Source organism: Syzygium oleosum, unplaced genomic scaffold (assembly GCF_021117445.2).
Source record: "Syzygium oleosum isolate NSW1041296 unplaced genomic scaffold, Sole_v2.1 Sole_v2.23, whole genome shotgun sequence".
Taxonomy (NCBI): Eukaryota; Viridiplantae; Streptophyta; class Magnoliopsida; order Myrtales; family Myrtaceae; genus Syzygium; species Syzygium oleosum.
In genome coordinates, this window is record NW_026607507.1 from 860,326 (window position 1) to 880,090 (window position 19,765).

Consider the following 19,765-nt stretch of genomic DNA (forward strand, 5'->3'; position numbering starts at 1 on the left):
CTCCCCCACTGCAAATCCGAAAGCCCGGACCGACCTGACACCGACCTGGATTTTCGCTTCGGGTTCTATGCGTTTTGGGTAAGGTCAGGTCAGAGAAAGCATGCGCCCCTCGTGATTCAGGTCGGGTCAGGTATCATAGAAACCCGACCCGACCCGACCTATTGACACCCCTAACGAAGAGTATAAAATATTAACAAAATAAAAGTCTTAGTCATAAAATGGAAGTTCAGACTAGTGGTTCCAGATTATATGCTCATCATCGAACGTCATAGAATACTGTGGGATCACGCAAAGACATAGACCAAGAAAAACATAAAAACTTGTTCCGGTTTACAGGTTCCATCTACTTATCATCAAAACAGGTTTATCAATTTTTGGAACGTGAAACCTGTCTTGCATACCCTGGAACCTAGAACCAGACAAGTTTTTCACCGGCCCAGTTCTTCGATTCTAGGTTCTACTCTGAAATCATACTCACCCCTAATGAATAAGCAAAAACCCCATTTCTTGAAAACTTTGTCTGAAGATCACAAGTTCAAGGGGATAGTGGTTTATGTAATCCTAGGCAAACTTATGGTCTTCCAGAAACATGGGGTTCTAAGCAATTTTCTTCTTTGCTCAACAGCAACTCACTTCTAAAAGATAACATGGAAATTTTTATGCATTTTGGCAGGAAATTGAGCGTCAATTTTTTTTTTTCGGTCTGTCCGACTCTAATTCTCAACTTACTCTTAGATTTTTGCTCTGTCTCTTTGCGGAGCGTGAGAATCGAAATCCACATCTAAAACTAAACGTCCCCATCCCTAGCTCCCTGAGAATGTGAGAACTTGAACTCTCCACCTCCCCTTTCTCAAGTAGGAAGGGCAGCCACTGGGCGAGCATCAACTTATTTGGTAGCTTATGAGCATTTCCCTCGCCTCTCCCTAAATCTTTTAGCAATAAGCTATAACGAGCCTAAATTTTCCTGGCCAAGAATAGCGTGCGCGCGCCCAAGATCAACTTCCACGTTGAACTAGCTAACCGTCCTTCTTCAAGAGCAATAAAGCGAATAGCTTGACTGAATCCAACCGTATTACGCATTAGTTAGCTCCAGCATCTAATATCTCGAGCGAGATGTTAAATCACTTGAAAAAAAAAAAAACATTGGATTTGATATGCTCCAACCCTCCTCATTAGAGCAAATATCGCCTCGAGCTAATCCGTACACGAGCAGTCAATCCCGCCTTCGAAGATTTTCAATGTCGCCGCATGTTCCAGCTCCAAACACGGGGACCCCTGTCGTTCCCTTGATCCCTTCGTATCATTCATTCTATGTCCTCCATACTTACGGAACATTCGAAATCCCGTAATAACAACGTAGTTCCCTTTAGATCGGGATCGGGTCAGGTAGGCCACCACGGGGGCAGATTTTTTTCCAAGATTGGGGGGGGTGGGGGAATCCGGACCGTGACATTGATATTTCCTTGGACGGGGGGAAGAGTTTGACGGCTACGCGCCTGACAAAACCGTGGTGGCATCATCATCATCGGACCCCCCGCCACAGTCGCAGAATCTACACACGACACTGGCTCTCGGAGAATAAGGAACCCTCGAATCCCGGGAAAAGAGAGACAAATATACACGAGGGGGGGGCCCCCGAGTACATTCATGACAAAAAAGGGAACAGCATCAGGCTCGGAGATCAGATAACCCACCATTGCCCCACTCACTACAGCTGCGAACCTTTGGAAAGAAGTAACCAAGATCCACCTCGAACGTCTCTCCCATTGCCGTACCCACTTTTCCGATCTCTCTGACACCCTGAATCCTAGGAAAAAGAGGAGAGGAAGAAGGGAAATTCTGCTTAAAAATCCAACCTTTGGGCACTCTGATCTTCCCTTCCTCGGTGAGAAATCTAGGACTTTGCGAGGATTTAACTTGCTGTCCGGGCAAATAGCGAACTGGGTTTGTGCCGAATCGGCCTGACAATGAGGGAAGACGATGGTGATTGGTTCTCGAAATGGGAATTCCAGCTTCCGCCGCCTGAGGAGCTCACCCCCTTGACTCAGTCCCTCATCACCCCTGATCTCGCTCTCGCTTTCGACATCGGGAGAGGCCCCTCCACGAGCAATAACTCGGTCTCCGTAGTCAACGGCAAGCAACGCCACCCCCCGCCGCCGCCGCAGCACCTGAGTTCCTCCAATCACGATTTGAAGGCCGGGGCAGGTGCGGCGGCGCACCAGCCTGGGCCGGTCGATTTCGCCGATTCGGGCGATCTGGGGTCCGGGGGTGCGGGGGGCGGAGGCGGCGGGGACGAGCCGGCCCGGACCCTCAAGCGGCCGCGGCTGGTGTGGACGCCCCAGCTGCACAAGCGGTTCGTGGACGCGGTGGCGCACCTGGGGATCAAGAACGCTGTGCCGAAGACCATAATGCAGCTGATGAGCGTTGACGGGTTGACCCGGGAGAATGTGGCCAGTCACCTGCAGAAGTACCGCCTCTATCTCAGGCGGATGCAGGGATTATCCGGCGGCGGAGGTGGTGGCAGCGGCGCAGATGCCGCCACTGAGAGGTTATTCGCAAGCGGGCCGGTGCCGCCACATTTTTTGCATCCGGGCAGGGCGAGTTCGGACCATTTCTTGGTACTGCAGCACCACCAGCATCTGGCGGCAGAGGCTGCCGCAGCAGCGGCCCATCCACCGTACCATAGGCAAGTGGGCCATTTCGGGTTACCGCCAAATGGGCAATTTGAGCATCCTCTGTTGCAAAGCAGGCATGGGCAGATGGCGCATACGCCGCATAGCATGGGGGCAACAATGTCAACGCACAATCCAATTCAGTCCTCTGTTGAAGGGTTGGAGTCGGTCAAGGGGAGTGGAGGGAGAAAGGTCCTGACTTTGTTTCCCACTGGAGAAGATTGAGTTTTGGGGTAATCACTAATTTTCTTCCTCCAAGACCTTTCTGTCATCTCCTCAAAGTTTTGTTTTTGTGGTGAGAATGATCATTTATGTTTGTGCTTTCAAAGCATTAGTTTTGGTTCATTTATAACTATTGCGCATTTAGCTTTTTGTTGGGGTTTTTTCTGTTTCCTGCTTTTGATGTGCTTCCAGGGAAACAATCTTGCATTGAAAGGTTCCTGTCACTGAATGTACAGGATTTGGCTGGAGCTGGGCTTTTGATGCTGGTGGATCGGAAGGGTAAGGCCATCTAAATGTTGAGTCTGGCTGGGGCAGGTGGGCACAGAGCATTGCAAGCAATTGTTGGCTGGGATTTGTTCTATTTCAGGATAGGATCACTGTGCGCTGTTTGGTGATTGGTAGATCATTGGCTTTCAACACGATAATATATCGCTCCTGCTTCTGATCAATTGTTCTGGGTTCAACTGTTAATGTAGATTACTTGTGTTTGTTGTAAATTCTGCGATTTAACAGAAATTCTCATTTCATTATAGAATTTATGTCACTGTAATGTGCCGTGTGATGTAGTTAGCTTTTCTTGATTTCCCACTAGATGATACTTAGTTTGTTGATTTACTCCCTCTGAGGAACATCATGCTGCTCGTCGGCTTTTCCATTCTCTTCCATTGTTTAAATCTTATATCAGCTACAACTCTTTTAGTAATTGTTGGGTATTAAGGGTTGTTTTCCTGTAAACCTAGTTTGGCGTTATGGATAATCAAGATCCTTACCATTTCATGTAAATCAAGTACAAGAAAACTCTATTTGTTCTTGTATTTTCTCCTCGTTTTCAGTTCTGCAGGTTTATGATACTCTCTTATTGCCGATCCAACAAGTTCCTCATGCATGAACCTTGTACCTCTTTTCTGATCATGGGTTTGTTCTGTTTGCTTTCTGGTTCTGATGATGAGAGAATTTCGTAAACATTTGTCGAAGAAGTCAATTCTATTGCTTCAATATCCAGCGAGTCATATATGAACTATGCTTTCAACTTCTCTTCCGCTTTTCCATCAAAACAAGGATTCATCATTTGGCCTCTATCTGTTGAATGTTTAGAATCGCCATTGTCTTTGACGGGTAAAGTATTATGCGAGGCTATCCTATTTGATGTTCAGCAGGCATTTCTACTCTCTTGCAATTAAAGTATCTGAATCAATGATATTTAGAGGTGTCATCAGCAGTCAAAATTTCAATCTAACCTTCCTAAGATGAATGTATACTAGATCTCATGACTTTGAAATTCAGGGTAAGAGCATCTGATGTTATATATCTTACTTCACTTTGAACATGTTTTACTGAGAGATGTTTTTTTATTGATTTATCATTACCAAGGGATAAAATTCACTACCATAATGTGAATCTGTAGTTTTCTTATCCATACCAAGTTGGTTTTCAGGCATCTTATCGATATTTTTTGTGGCTCACCCGGACCATCAATCATGATCATGATTTCGGCGTAATACTTGTAAATTGACCATCAGTATTGTCTTTTCGTCAATGACCATGACTCTGAACCCTTTGAGGAATGGTCATAAACGTACTCGATGTTATGTCTAAAGTACAAAAGATATTTTGCTACAGGTGTCATTAGGCTGATTATTCGATAAATTCATGCCATCCTTACTCAAAACATACAGCTAAAACAACTTTGCTTCACATTGCATACTGTCTCATAGGTTAGCTTGGCATGCTCTTCTTTTTTTGTTTGCTCTCTTTTTTAGTGTTTTCCTTCGCTGGACAATTAGTTTAGCATGCCCCTTTTTCCTTGAAGCCGGCTCAATTAACTACTGAAATTGGCTAATTAGTTGAGCTTCTTAGGTTTGATTAAGTATTGGAAGATAAGATCAATCTTTGTCGACCAAATCTGAAAAGTTTGCGACGTGTGGTTACTTGCCCTTGTCAACCAACCTTATCCTATTGCACTAGAATACACAGGAAAGATTGGTTATCAGATCCGATGGGAAACTTCATTTTCCCAAGCCGTTAGGTTAGAGCTCCAATGTTCTGTCAATCTTCAATCTTCACCGCACTTCTTAGCACTCTGAAAGCTTCAAAACCCAGTTACCGAACCATGTGGAGGGAACTTTCCCCCATCTCAGCTATTTATCGCATTTAGATAGCAGGAGCGATTGTATAACTACTGTGAAATGTGGAATACGTACGCATGTCAATTCAACTTTAGGGGCTTCAATTTAGCTTTCAAGTGTCCAGAGTCGGAAATGCCAACAGGATCATATTGAGATGGTGGAATGACAATCACCAAATGTTAATAGTCCAGATATGCAGTATGTACTCCGCCTTGTGGACCTTGTGTTTGCCATCCCTAGTGTTATTCGTGTTAGGATTTGTGCATGTCAAGAATCTTATGAACTACGACAGAGCAAAGCAGGCTTGTAACCCCAGAACTGCAAAGTGAGACATGGGAACTTGGACCGACAGAACAGATCATTTTATTAGATGGCAGTGCAAGATATAGTACTGAAAGTTACCGTCAAAGAAAAGAGATAGTACTAGAATGACAAGCAACACCAGATAAATCCCATACTATAATCAGTGTCGAAAAGACGTAAAAAAAAGTCACGGAAGCTTGAAATAGAACAAAGGATCTAGCCAAACATTGGATCTGAATATATGAAGTCTAACATAAGAAAACTCCTAACAGAACAAAAGTTTTTGCATGTGAATCAGTCATACAACACCATAACCTACCACTACTTAATGGTTTTGCGAGTAATCAAAGCTCAGTGGCTGCTGACAGACAGGGGCCTGCAAAATAAGGGGAAATAAGTCATCCACAATGGGGGGGAAAACACACCTTGGTAAAATATGAATGGTTGGCCGCATGAGGAAAAAAAGAGGAGTAAGCTAGCTTCAGGCCAATGCAGCAAAAGACTCATCTTGAAGATTGTCACAGACGGAAATTTTATAAACCAAAGGCTAAGACCCCAACAGCAACATAAAATTCTCTAACTCAACAGAGTGACAAATATGACATTGAACAGCATCAATGCAGGAAATGAAAGAATTGCCGAGAGAACCCACAAAATAAATATGAAGCTCTGAAAAACAGACTCAATCCGATTATATGACTAAGAAACAGTAAAGTCACCGCGGTCTAAGCTTCCCTTCACATGGCTACTAAAATAGATAGATTAAAAGGATATTTTCACCTGGAAAACACCATGCCGGAGTTGCTCATATGAGTGTGCATACATCATTGCAGCAGTAGGCCACTGCATGTACCCAGTATCACTTGTACTTTGATTCAATCCCGTCACTCCAAAAGAGTTCATAACAGCACCAGAAGGAGGCATATAGTTAAGTGAAGCTTGGGACCTCGGCATCTGACCAAGTGGAGTATATCCAGGATCAAAATGCCCAAAAGGATGTTGAATCTTTGGCACGTTGAAGGGCACCAAACCAAAACTTTGACCAGCAGGGATATTCCTAACATACCTATTTCAGTACAGAAGATAATTCATCAAACAAAACACCAATATTGGAATGCCATAGCATCATGCCATGTTGCAGCTACACAAAAAACACGTTTTTGGGACATTGGAGAAGGCTAAGCAAAACAAGTGTTATGGTAACAGTTACACAGCAAACCGACAACATATGCTTGTAAATAACTTCATCAACAGCTTTTCGCAACAAAGTGATGAATTTTGTAAATACGTCATTTCTGTGCTTCTTAAGATATATTGTTTTGAATGAGAAGTAAAATACCTGATCAAAGGATTAAATCGAGGCTGATAAAAAGATCAACTTCAGTCACATTGATCTCACGCTCAAAATGAAGAATACCGATGGAACAGAAAAGACCCTACCTTTCGTAACTCCGATCATAATCTGGGTCAGAACGATCTTTTTCTCTGTCTTTAAGAATGGCAACCCTAGATTGTGTGCTGCCATCTCTAATGCCTGTATTCTTATCAAGATCCACCACGGGAATCCTGCATGCTTCATCATCATCTCTGTTCAAAGATATATTCCTCCGGTCAGTTAAGGTCTGAGAAAATGTATCATCTGAATCAGAACCACTTGGGCTACTGAAGATACGAGCACGTGCTCTGTCATACTCCTCCTTCCTCTCTTCCATGCTTCGCACTTGGTTTCTTTTCATCCCTGCGTCATTGGCTCCAGCAGATGCTTTACCAGGTCGAGGCCTGATAACAATCTTAATCTGTTCAGACTTATCATCTTCCAACTGCTTGGCAGGAATATCCGATAAGCGGACAGCAGGGAGTCTGCTTCCTGCTGTTTTGATCACCAATATCCTGTTTCCACTGCCATCTAAACCACCGTCCTGAACCATAGTTTGCAAACCATAGTGTTGAGCAACACGGTGTGCGGCTAGCCGTAGGTAAGAGGTTGGGAAGTGCTGAAATTCAAAGTGTTGCTGACCAGAGTTTTGCAAGAATTTCCGAAGATCAAGTTCCATCCTCAAAACTGACCCATGATACAGCAGAAATGGTGTAATAGAATTAGATCTCTATGCGCATTAAGTGGTAAAATAAAAAAGATTGAGAAAAACAAGAGGACGGCTAGAAGGTGAAGGCGACAATATTTAGTCCAGTAAAAACCAAAACACCATGAAGCAGTGAAATCATACATCCTTATTAAAACATGCAATAGCCATTTGGTTTACATTCCCCACTACTGCACTCTCAGAGACCTGGAAAAGATTTAAGCTCCATTAACTGATGCTGTAAAAGGCACAATTTTGACATAAAATCCTAGGAGATGAAAACAAACCGTCTATTCCTGCCAATTGTGAATATTCTGCTTGCTGCTTTAGGTATTCAAACCGTGGCATTCAACCAAAATAGTTTCACTTTCAATCGATGTACAAATAAAGTCAAGGTTATAACTAAGCAGTATAGCTATAACTTGAGCATCGTCACTTAAAAGTTGCTATGAGCTGAGCAGATAGGAGAATCATATAAAGGTGTCTGACAGTAGCCTTAAGTTACGGGATAGCAACCAAAAAAAAAACAATAAGTGATCAGTCAACTGAACCAATGTGCTGAATAAAACCTACGCTACCTGAACCTCTTTCATGAGCTGAGAATTCAGCCTTTCAAAGTTCAATCAGAGATCTATATGAAAGAAATTACTGAGTTGGAGTGCATTGTTTATAAAGCAATGAATAAATGCAGTCAAGTAGAGAGAAGTAAAGAGGAATGCCCGACATAGATTGTCTTTTCTCTTACGGCTTCAAGGGCGCTGAATATAGCAGCATGCTAGTTCACTTAACTTGACAACTAGTGCAAGTCGATCTATTACATTAAGGTCCACTTATCTTGCTTTCTACATTGTAACTCTTCATCCGCCCATGATATGAGTGAATCCCGTCACTCGAGAGGTGTAGATACTCACTGCGACTTATACAAATTGCCGGGATAGACATTAGGCTACATTAATTACTAGGATTTTTGGTCCGATAGGATAAGACGATACAATGTAACACATGTATAAGACACTCAATACCTACGATCCTACCTTATCTGTGTTTGGCGCGCACCTACAGGATTAAATTGAATTTCCATTATGGCTAATTAAGAATAACATACTAATGGAAATAGACGTGGAAACGGAGACGCGTAACGAGTTTCCACATTCAGGGGATAATTAATATCCTAGAGTTAAACTTATTCGGATGCTCCCAACAGTTTCCATGAGACTTTTTGTCCACCAGGGCCTCAAGCGATCAATAGCAATGCGTCGCCCATGGAAAAAACCCGGGGCTAAGCGACGCAGCGCACACAAGAAAAGTCCCCAAAAGAATTGCCCTTTTGAGAGGATGTATCTAATCATACGCTCCTGATAAGACAGACACCCAATGCTAAAATCTCCCGAACTAAGCTAATAACCAGCTGTTTCGCCCTTTCGAGATTACGGTCCACTCCCAACAAGAACCAGCATGACCAGACAAAAGCTGTTTCGCTCGATTTCCTCATCTCTCCCGGCTCCGACAGAAACAATTGCTCAGAGCAGCCTCAGATCTGAACATCCGCACAAACCCTACGCCCGATCGAACCTCCCGCGAAAACCTAAACCCACACGCAACTCTCCACCCACCCGAAAGACAGAAAAAAAAAAAAAAACCGAACCTTCAATGTCAAAAGGGACAAAAACCCACGACCCACCACCCAGACCCCTAAAGGGCAAACGCCCAAGACAACGGAATCCGCAATCGACACGGAACCGCGCGAAGGAAAGAAATCGGGAGCTGGCCCGAGCGAAGGAGGCTTACTGGTGAGGCGATGGCGAGGGTTCTGGAGAGCCTCGACGAGGAAAGGATCCACCATCGACTCCTTCTCGCTCGGAGCCGGAGCCGCCGCCGCCGCCGCCGCTGCTGCTGGGTCCATGGCTCCTCAGCTCTCCCTCTCTCTCTCTCTCTCTCTATCTCTCTCTCTCTCTCTCTCCTCTCGCCCTGGAGAGAAAGGGGGGAGGGCGAGCGTCAGGAGGAAGAAGAGGAGGCGTTGAATTCTCCGAGCATCGTAGTGAGAGAGAGAGAAGGGGCCGGGGGATAGAGAGAGAAACCTCGCTCGCGACGAGGGAGGGAGGGGGGGGGGGGGGGCCCTTATCTCGCAGAGGGAGGAGGTAGAAAGGGGTAAAGCTCGAGGAAAGGAAATATTTGCAGATTTTTATATCGGGAAAAAGACAAGATGGTCAGACCATTGGCTGGAAAAATCTTCGGGCGCGCTTCGGTCTTCGGTGTGAGAGTTGGAGGGCGATTTCGCTCGTCACCTATGGGGTGTCGCCACGTGGGACGATTCGGGGAGGGCGTCGGCCACGTGGGCGGCGCTTGGATCGGGTCGGAATTTTTTTTTTTTCCTTGTCTGGGGGCTGAGCCTTGACGGGTCGATAGGCCAGGTCGGCCGGATCGGAGCCGGATATTTCCGCGTAAGGAGAGTAATGAATGAGGGAGAGAATTTCGAAAATTAAAGTCAATACAATTTAGGATGTGCAGAGAGACCGGAAATCGGGAATCATGAATCGGCTAGAACCAGACCGGACTAGCCCGGAACCAGTGATTCCAATGAGAACCGGTCCGATTCTAGGTTTCAATTTATCAGAACTAGTGAGCACCGGTCTGAATCTCGGTTTTAGGCGTGAAACCGTACACCTGAACCTGACCGATATATATATATATATATATATATATATATATATATATATATATATATATATATATATATATATATATAAATTTGAATTGTGAATAAATGTTTAAAATAACAGAACATAATGGAGAAGGTGAGTGAGGGCAATTCTTTCCTTCCATTTTCCTTTGTGAAGCGACGAGAGGAAGAAAAATCGCCAAATCGAAACAAGAAAAGAAAAGGAATGATGGCAGTTGTCTGCTTCCATGGTGATGGTGAAGATGGCTTCGACATTGATTCTGGGCTTGCTCGGGCTCGTCCTGATACGTGCGTATAGAGTTTTCATATGGGGACCGAGAAGGCTCAAGGACCTCCTTCTTCTCATCTTCTTCTTGAAAACATCCCAGATATCAAGAAAATATTAATTGATGAATGTAATTTTGTAGGAATTGGGGATCAGTTTCATGGACCCACCCGAAAATCGAACCGGATCACTTAGATGAGTCCAATTCTTGGTTCCAATTTTTCAAGCAGGTCGTTAGTGAGCAGTTTCACGTTCCGGGGTAATAACCATACTCACCCCTACAATTTAGGTTTCATACGATAAAATTAAAAAAAATGAGAATTGAAATTGACAATATGGACCCCTGAAAATAGAAAGAAAAAATAATTTATCCATACCAAAAATTCTCGGCAATTGTAGTACTTCTTTTAATTTTCTCCTCTTATCTTGTCCTTTAAATACGTAAATGGATAATGAATTAAATATCCATCGTATTTCTTTTTTCTTTAATTATTTTTTTTAATGTGTGCTTATGTTGTTACTTTAAATATATAGTTTATGAGTGAACAGTATTATGGAGTAACAAAACAAATTAAAGAGTACGGCTAGTAATTAGACAAGATAAACATTGTTTAATGAATATGATATTAAAATAAACGTTAATTTTTTGGCATAAGTAAACGTTGTCATGAGTTAAGAAACATTAAAATAAATAAAATACAAGCTGAATAATTTATTATTTATAAACAAAATAAAAAAATAAACATATCCAAAGGGCAGCTTACTCGTTCTTCACTTTATCGGTTGTGTGATTTTTTTTTAACTAAATAGATTCTTTACATGAAAACCAATAAGGGTGATTTTGACAAACTTATCTTCCATCAATACGGGTTATTAGTATGCTTACAGGTACATAACGTAAACAAAAGAGTTGACTATTAGACATAAGCTAATTTTGGCAAAATATCACTTTATTGTTATCTCATTAGACACGTAATGATGTTACCACTATCTAAAATGTTGAACATGCATTGGTTTCTAAACTTCTACGAATGTCATTTATCATGTCCTTTCATCACTTGTCAATGTTGTCATCCATAGTCTGCCACTTGTCCAATACAACTTGTGACCGTTCAACAATGATGTATAAGTAGTAAGTAATATGAGATTCAAGCAGAGTGTCTTCTTCCATACTTATTATCCATATATACACCATTCTTCGTTTTAGGTTCAAATTCCTTCTCCTCAAAGTTTCCCTCATTTTCAGTGCTCACTTAAGCATTGGAGGGCGTGATGGGTTTCAAAGCATGGATGGGTTAACCTAATTGATGTGCGGCAGTTTACACTCAAAAAAATGCCTAACTTTTATTACTGACAAATGATAATCTTGACCGACTATTCAAGAAGTCATTTGTGAATAAGGGGGCCGATTTGAAGGACATTAATCTATAATTCACGAGTAAAGTTGTCGATGGTAAAGTATCGACAGGTAACATTGCCACTCGACGTCAATTGTTGAAGATTCGTCGATTGCAAACTTTGCCAAATGCTGGAATTGGAGGGCAAATAAGATGCGTCGATTCCTACCGACCAAAAAAATAAGAAAAGATGTGTCGATTCCCGAAATCAAAAGACGATTTCTTTACCACGTGGCGATTGATTATTCCAATGACTTCGAAAGTACTAACCTTTTGTGGATAATGATTATCAACGTACGGAAAACATGCATTTGACCTTGGACTACGTATAACTGTATTCATAGTTAGTAATAGTATCTGCTTGTGGGTGGTTTTTATTAGAGGGAAATGATACAAATAGTCCCTGAATTTTGGCTCAATGTACAATGTGATTCTTGAATTTTAAATTTGTTCAATGTCGTTCCTAAACTTTTAATTTGTTTAATGTGGTCTTTGAACTTTTAATTTGTTAAATGTTATCGCTGAATTTCGGGTACATGTTCAATTTAATCCATGAACTATACGAAAATGTTCAACGTAATCCTTTCATTCTTACGTCAGTTGAGTAAGAATGAAATTTCCAAGGAAATCATATGTTTGATTGTATTTAGACTTTAAAACCCGGCCAAAAATTCTTTTTTAACTACTCGTGGCTTAACTCCTAAGAAACTCTCAATTGAGCCACATGACCACAATTCTCCTTAGACTTAAATAATTGGTTCAAAACCGGTGCATCTCCGTTCCCTTGCGGGTTTTTTCTTGTTTCTTTTTTGAAGCTTGTTTTAAAAATCAACACAAAAACTTTATCGATTTATAATGTATATTTGACTTGATTTTAGTTCAACTCCAATCTGAAGCCAGCCAAAACACGGAACAAAGCAAGATTGAAGTGCATAGAGGCTCCAAAGAGTTATGGCACTTGCGATCTTTTTATAAATCGTTAAGCTTGATTGAAAAAGTTTGAACGATCGTAATTAGATAACTCCGGCAAGGTGTTCAATGTGCAGGCTTCATGCGCGGTTTCCCAAACAATTCAAGACCAACGTCGGATTTAAATTCAATATGCATTTTCAGCGACGTTCGATGAATCTTGAGTTGCAAGAGAAATTGAGCAAAATCGAGCAAAATCGACTACTCGTGGTTGTCTTGCTATCGAGTTGTTGAATATTTTCAACGCATTAATTACACACGGCACAAGAAAGATAACGTAATAGAAAATGACCAACTTTCATGTTTAACTGATTCTCTAGAGTTGCTTAAAATATGTTCATTTTTCTTTTTCTTCTTTTTTTTTTTGGGCCGTAGTGGCACTAAATCTAAAGTTTATAGAGAGGATCGAGAGGATAATTTGATTTAAAATAATGAAGAGCGCACCGGTAGGAAACGACGGGGGAGGTGGCGTAACGGGGACGAAGCTTACGCGTGGAAGCAACGACCCGCTCCGAAGTTTCCAGAGACAACCCCTCCGGCCATATCATCAGATCATCATCCATCCGTCCATCCATTTAAACCCCCACAGCACGACAACGTGTCCCTCGGATCTGTTGAGGTCTACGGTCGCCTCCGCGTGTCCATCGCCCACTCCCGCTTTCACCCCACGCGCTCTTCCCTTCCGCGCCGAGACAACGACCGGATCGGGTTCCGATAGCTTGATTCCTCCTGCGATCTTAGTGATTTCGTGTTTGGCGAGAGATTCCTGTCGGAAAAGTCGTGTGAATAAGAAGCAGAGGAGCATCCGGAAAAAAGATGTCCTCGGACATGAAAGTATTAACAAAATAAAAGTATCCGTGGTATACATTACTGAAAATAGAAACTTGGATTAGTGATTTCAGATTACGTACTCATGCCATAGAATAGAATGTTTCAATATCTAGGTCTCATTTGGAACTTATCCGCTAGAACCGGTTCCAACCTATAATTACTCTGCATGCTTTTGAAACCTGAAACCTGGAATCATCCTTACCCCTATTATTCCATAGTTACATCAACTCCATTACTAGATGATTACATCAACCATCTAATGGTTACATTGACTTTATTATCAAGCAGTTACATCGATGGTTACCTTGACAGTTATGTTAACTCCATCAGTTTAACGGTTATTTTATTCCACTACGCTGATAGTTACTATGTTGAAGGTAACATTCGATATTGTCCAACTACAAGGAAAAGTGTAAAAAAAGTCATAAACCTTTTACATTAGTGCCAATTTATCCTAAACTTTTTTTTGGTGCCAATTCAGTCCTAAATCTTTTAATATAATGCCAATTTAGTCATTCCGGCTAATTTAAACACGATATTGATGATGTGGACGCTGATCGGCTTACGTGGCATCGCCGGCGTTGAGGTGGACAATTTTTAATAATATTTTAATATTTTTTTCGAATTTTTTTTTGATTTTTTTCTTTCTTTTCTTTTTTCCTCTTCTTCATCTTCCTTTTCCAGTGACCAACTGGCGATGGCCGGCCACTAGCCATGGCCGTGCGGGCTGGCCTTACCTGAGCGAGGGTCGTCATCGCCCAGCTGGGTAAGGGCGAGGCCTGGCCCGGCGAGGGTTCCCCTTGCCAGATCTGACGAGGCCGACCTTGCCGGGTGTCACCTTCGACCGAGTGATGCCCTGGCTTGGGTGAGGGTCCACCTCGCCAGATCTGACCCGGGCGAGGCCGACCATCGTCGGGCCTGTTCAGCCACGCCGCTCATCGCGCCACCTTCATCCAGTCTATGTTCGCTGGTCTTGACGTTGCACAGCCAGTCCAAGGTCCTGTTCGCCGCTTGCTGCGCTATCGTTCCTCTAGCTCGACGCCATTGCACAGCTAGCCTAGTTGCCTTCGTCGTTGCTCGTTGCCCAGGCCAGATCTGGCGAGGCCGGCCCTCGCCTAGGCCAGGGTGGCCTCGCCAGATGTCTCCTTCGCCTGGGAGATGCCCGGCGATGGGAGCCCTTGCCGAGGCTGGCCCTCGCCAAGCCAAGCCTCGCCCTCGCCTGGCCAGGTGACGTCGACCCTCACTCAAGCGAGGCCAGCCTGCCCGGGCACGGTCGGTGGCTGGTCACCGGAAAAGGAAGAAGAAGAAGAAGAAGAAGAAGAAAGGAAAAAAGAAAAGAAAGAAAGAAATAAAAAATAATATAAAATTCGAAAAATATTAAAAATTATCCACGTCAGTGCTGGCGGTGCCACATAATTTGGTTAGTGTCCACGTCAGCAATATTCGATCAAAATTAGCCGGAAAAGACTAAATTGATACTCTTTAAAAGGTTTAGGACTGAATTAGCATAAAAAAAAATTATCACTAATTGGACACTTACATAAAAAAATTTAGGACTTTTTTGACACTTTTTCCCTCCAACTACACTTTATATCAATTCCATCAGCCGTCGATTCCTCAAGTTATGGACCGTTTTGACCAAACTGCCTTGCTTGACCAATTCGTCTCTCTAGACTTGTCGATAACAACCAAAACTTTTTATTTTTTCGGCGTAAACAATTGCAAACGAAAATTAGACACCAATTACCCAAAAAGAGTACATTTTCCCCCATTGCGTTGGAGAGTGGAAACGGACGTGGGCGCACGCGCTGAGAGCGAACGTGGGCGAAGAGGCGTGACGCATTCGGGACCCAAAAATGGTGGGGTTTTTTTTCCAGGGAGCGGAGCGGAGCCAGTCTTCTTCGTCTTCAATAAGAAGTCCCACAAAACCCCCGAAAGACTTCTGACTCTTTCCTTCCTCCACCCATCTTTCCTCCCTCGCTCTTGCCCCCCCCACCCCTTCGTGCTCCCACAAACCCTAGCGATGCTCGATCCGCCGGCGGCGGCGGCGGCGTCGGGCCCCGACCCCATCGCGGCGGCCGACTTCGATGGCCTCCCGATTCCGCCTCTCGACCCGCTGTTCTTCTCCGCGGACGACGCCGGCGGCTCGATCGGCGCGCCTCAGCCCTTCGATCCCGATCTCGCCTTCGACTTTGGGTTCGAGGAGAACGGGGACTTCGAGTTCACCTTCGACGGCCTCGGCGATCTCTACCTCCCCGACGAGAACGAGTCCTTCCTCATCCCCTCCCCCGCCGGGGACCCCGAGCAGATCAATTGCGAGTCCGGTTCTTCCGGAATCTCCGGCGACGGGGCGTCCGATGTCGCCGGGTACCTGAATTGCCCGCCGTCGGAGTCTGGTAGCTACCGATCGGGCGATCGGAGGGCGGGCGCTGAGAATTTGTCGGACGTTCCGTCGCCGGACTGCGATGTCTCCGGCGATCGGGAGCTTTCGGGCGGTCCAGTCTCGTCGCAGGGGTCGGGGAATGGTGGAGGCTCTGGCTTGTCGGAAGATACCAATCCTCCTTCGCCGTGTTCCGGAAGCTTCGAGCGGGATGTTTCTTCCAAATTGGCTGGCGATCAGAGGTTGAAAGCTGAGGAGGAGATGTGTAATGCTTTTGTGGCGAAGCGGAAGAAAGGGCAGGATGATACAGTCTCTGAAACTCGAAGTATTAAGCACAGGCGATCATCAGTTGCCGCGGTGGATGTGGATAATTCGCAATGCAATGACGAGGACGATGAGAAAAAGAAAGCAAGGTTGATGAGGAACCGTGAGAGTGCGCAGCTCTCGAGACAGAGGAAGAAGCATTACGTGGAAGAGCTTGAGGAGAAGGTGAGGTCCATGCACTCGACTATTTCGGAATTGAATGGCAAAATATCGTTCGTTATGGCTGAAAATGTCAGCTTGAGACAGCAATTGGGTGGTGGCGGAATGTGCCCGCCTCCGCCACCGGGTATGTACCCTCCGCCGCCGATGGCGCATATGGCTTATCCATGGGTTCCTTGTACGCCGTATGTCATGAAACCGCAAGGATCGCAGGTGCCCTTGGTCCCAATTCCTAGATTGAAACCTCAACAACCAGTGTCGGCTTCCAAAGCAAAGAAAGTTGAGACTAAGAAGACTGAGGGTAAAACTAAGAAGGTTGCCAGTGTTAGTTTTCTTGGTCTGCTGTTTTTTGTTTTGCTTTTCGGAGGTTTGGTTCCAATGGTCAATGTCAGGTTCGGCGGAAGTGGGGATGCAGGTGCTGGCAGGTTTAGCTACTTGAATGATAGGCATTATGATTATCACAAAGGCAGGGTTCTGGCTGTTAATGGACATATGAATGGTACTTATTATGCCGCTGGAAGAGGGTCTTTCGGTGCAACATACAGTACTGGTGCTAATAGAGGCTGTGGCGGTGGGTCGGACTATAAGATCACGAGAAAAGATAGAGAATCTATGCCCAACATGAGCGAGCCTCTTGTTGCCTCTTTGTATGTTCCTAGGAATGATAAGCTTGTGAAAATTGATGGCAACTTGATAATTCATTCTATTATGGCGAGTGAGAAGTCTATGGCATCCCATGCATCTGGTGAAACAAAGAATCATGGGATTACTGATCCGACAACAAGGCAAAATCTGGCCTCAGCATTGGCTCTTCCTGAAGTTGCAAGGGCGAACTCCCGTGTGTATGGAAAACCAACTGAAAGGCAGAGGGCCCTTGCTTCTGGGAATGGCGATCCATTGAAGGAGCACATGAAGTCAACACCAGCAGATGGTAAGCTGCAACAGTGGTTCCGCGAAGGCCTTGCAGGTAATGATGGTACTTTGCTTTCAGTACCTGTGTACATTGTACCCATGTTAGAGTCTTTTGGGTTTGATGTAAATCTACAAACAGATATTGTTTTCACTGAGTTACCTTCTTTACCCGAAACCCTGTTATTATCTGAGTTCGAATGATCAGTTTATTTTGGTGCTTAACGCAGCAGTGAATAGATTCACTTCAATGGAGTAAGCTGGATCTATTCTTCGCTAGTGTGAAATGTTAAATTGCTGAGGTTTTGGCAGCTTGAAATTGCTAAACTATCTTTGTTTTTATTTATTGAAATTGATTATTTATTGCTTCTAGTGAGGATTTATCCACCGATGTGTTGTTTGATTGAATTCAGCTGTTATCAGCTGCATTACCTGTATGGTCTTCTTCATATACGGGTTGTCTTGCTGATGTTTCCTAGATCTTATTTAGGCTGATCCGTAGATTGCCGTCTATGAAGCTATCATGTTTCGTTCGGTAGCACTTTTATTTCCTTTTCACATTACTTTATCTATTATTAATAGGTGGGTGTTTGATCCTTAATCTTTTTATTCCCCGTGTTCTCTCCTTTGTAACTATGGGTTGCCAAGCTGATACTCGATCTCCTAGATATAGATAAAGATTTATCTGTAGATAGCTGTTTATGCAGCTATGTTATTTTGGCTGAAGTTTTACTTTTTTTTTTTCACACCACTTCATGTTAATAATTGGCGAGATCTGATCCTTAATATCTTCATTCTTTTCATGTTCTTCGATTTTTTCCAAGTCATCATTCTTCTATAAAGGGTGATCTCTTGCAAGCTCAGGGTCTATGTTCCACTTAGGTCATAGATCACACTGCTGTACTTAATTTGCATCATGGGTAATAATCATGTTGTTGCATCGTCAGTCAATCTGCTGCTTCAAGCAATTTTTGCCTTCATTATCTTTTCTGTCGGTGATTGAAATTAGGTTGTAGATTACCTGTTTTACGCTGTCATTTTGCCTGCAGTGTTATTATGAAGATGCACATCACGTATTCCTGTGAATGAGTGCGGCTATTTTTTCTTGTTGCAGGGCCCATGCTGAGTTCTGGCCTGTGCACTGAAGTGTTTCAGTTTGATGTCTCCTCGGCTAAAGGAGCCATAGTACCTGCTTCTCCAGTTGGTAACATGACTACTCGTCGGAACGCCACTCAAGCGGGCAAGGGGAGAAACAGAAGATTCCTTCACAATTTACCCAATCGCCTTGCTGGGTCCAATTTCAATGTGTCCGAGGAGCAAGCGAGAAGAAACTCGAAGACTCGGGACCTTCCAACTAACAAGTCTCTTTCCTCGATGGTGGTGTCCGTGCTTGTGGATCCCAGAGAAGCTGGAGACGGCGACGTCGATGGCATGATCCCACCAAAGTCCATGTCTCGCATCTTCGTGGTGGTACTAATGGATAGTATCAAGTACGTGACGTATTCCTGCGTGATTCCGCGTGCCGCTCCTCATCTGGTGGCCACTTGAGGTGGAGAGAAGTTCGAGAGCGGTGCGGCAACGACATAACTCACAGTTTTGTATATATGTCAGAGAGACGAGCTAATATGACCGGTACTATTACCTTGTAAGGGCTTTCCTGGAAGCAATCGAACTATTTAACTTTTGCTTATCTTATCGCTTCTCCGATCTCGAGTCCTGTTTTGTAAGGGTGATGGGAACTTTTGAGTTCTTCGGATGGTGTGGTGGGGTGTTCTTTCTAATCATAGAAATAAGGCAAATACAGTTCGACATACTCTTGTATCTTGCATCATCAAGTGGATGCTATCAGCTGAAAGTAGTTTGGTATTGCTTAGAATGCCAATGATCATCATCATACCTTTAGGCTTTTGCTTTCCATTAGGGTTCTGTAATTCGAAATTGATCTCGAGCTCATTTCAACGTGAGTAGGCTGAGAATCGAAGAACGGAAGAGACGAGATCCTTACACAAGACGTTTCAATCGTTTCGATCGAAATCCGGGTGCTACGGTCGAACCATCCATGATACATTCGGTGCCGGTCTTAACAATCCCGTGTTCGAAACCCGACTCGAGAAGTTACGAGATATTATAAAGAAATAATTTAATAATAAGCGAGAGTTTTTTTGAAATAGAAATGCAAAAATTATTTGGAACGTCTATGTCATGCGAGTAATATGATTGATCGATTACATTGTCCTAATCGCGTGGCTAATACAAGGATGCCTTTTGTCGCTTTACAACGTGGGAGCTCGCTTTGCTTAAGGAATATCGATGACACCAAATCTCTCTACTCGCTTTTGTTCGGGAGTGTTGGGAAAGGCTCCCCAAATTCGATCTCAGCCCTCCATCTGCTCCACGTGGACAGCGCGGGCAATTTTACCGAATATTTGTCGTCCTTCATTAAACAA

At 43.8% G+C, this 19,765-nt stretch overlaps 3 protein-coding genes across 4 annotated transcripts; 2 read left to right on the top strand and 1 right to left on the bottom strand.

Moving 5' to 3' along the window:
* Positions 1 to 1,575: 1,575 nt before the first annotated feature.
* On the top strand, positions 1,576 to 3,597 carry LOC115674689 (transcription factor MYBC1-like). 2 transcript variants are annotated; one of them, XR_004004959.2, is made up of 2 exons: positions 1,576 to 2,967; positions 3,131 to 3,597. XR_004004959.2 is itself a non-coding variant. In XM_030597161.2 (2 exons), exon 1 carries the CDS (start codon positions 1,968 to 1,970, stop codon positions 2,895 to 2,897), a length of 930 nt encoding a protein of 309 aa, XP_030453021.2. In that variant the 5' UTR covers positions 1,585 to 1,967; the 3' UTR covers positions 2,898 to 2,905; positions 3,131 to 3,597. The 2 variants fall into 2 exon arrangements, 1 of the variants encoding a protein (XP_030453021.2); XM_030597161.2 differs by having other exon boundaries at positions 1,585 to 2,905.
* Positions 3,598 to 5,449: 1,852 nt separating this feature from the next.
* On the bottom strand, positions 5,450 to 9,539 carry LOC115674687 (uncharacterized). The gene is made up of 4 exons (XM_030597158.2): positions 9,193 to 9,539; positions 6,764 to 7,385; positions 6,104 to 6,389; positions 5,450 to 5,699 (listed from the first exon to the last, which is right to left on the bottom strand). Exons 1-4 carry the CDS (start codon positions 9,305 to 9,307, stop codon positions 5,649 to 5,651), a joined length of 1,074 nt encoding a protein of 357 aa, XP_030453018.2. The 5' UTR covers positions 9,308 to 9,539; the 3' UTR covers positions 5,450 to 5,648.
* Positions 9,540 to 15,449: 5,910 nt separating this feature from the next.
* On the top strand, positions 15,450 to 19,129 carry LOC115674685 (bZIP transcription factor 17). The gene is made up of 2 exons (XM_030597156.2): positions 15,450 to 17,376; positions 18,433 to 19,129. The coding sequence occupies exons 1-2, from the start codon at positions 15,570 to 15,572 to the stop codon at positions 18,864 to 18,866; spliced, it is 2,241 nt and encodes a 746-aa protein (XP_030453016.1). The 5' UTR covers positions 15,450 to 15,569; the 3' UTR covers positions 18,867 to 19,129.
* The last annotated feature ends 636 nt before the right edge of the window (positions 19,130 to 19,765 follow it).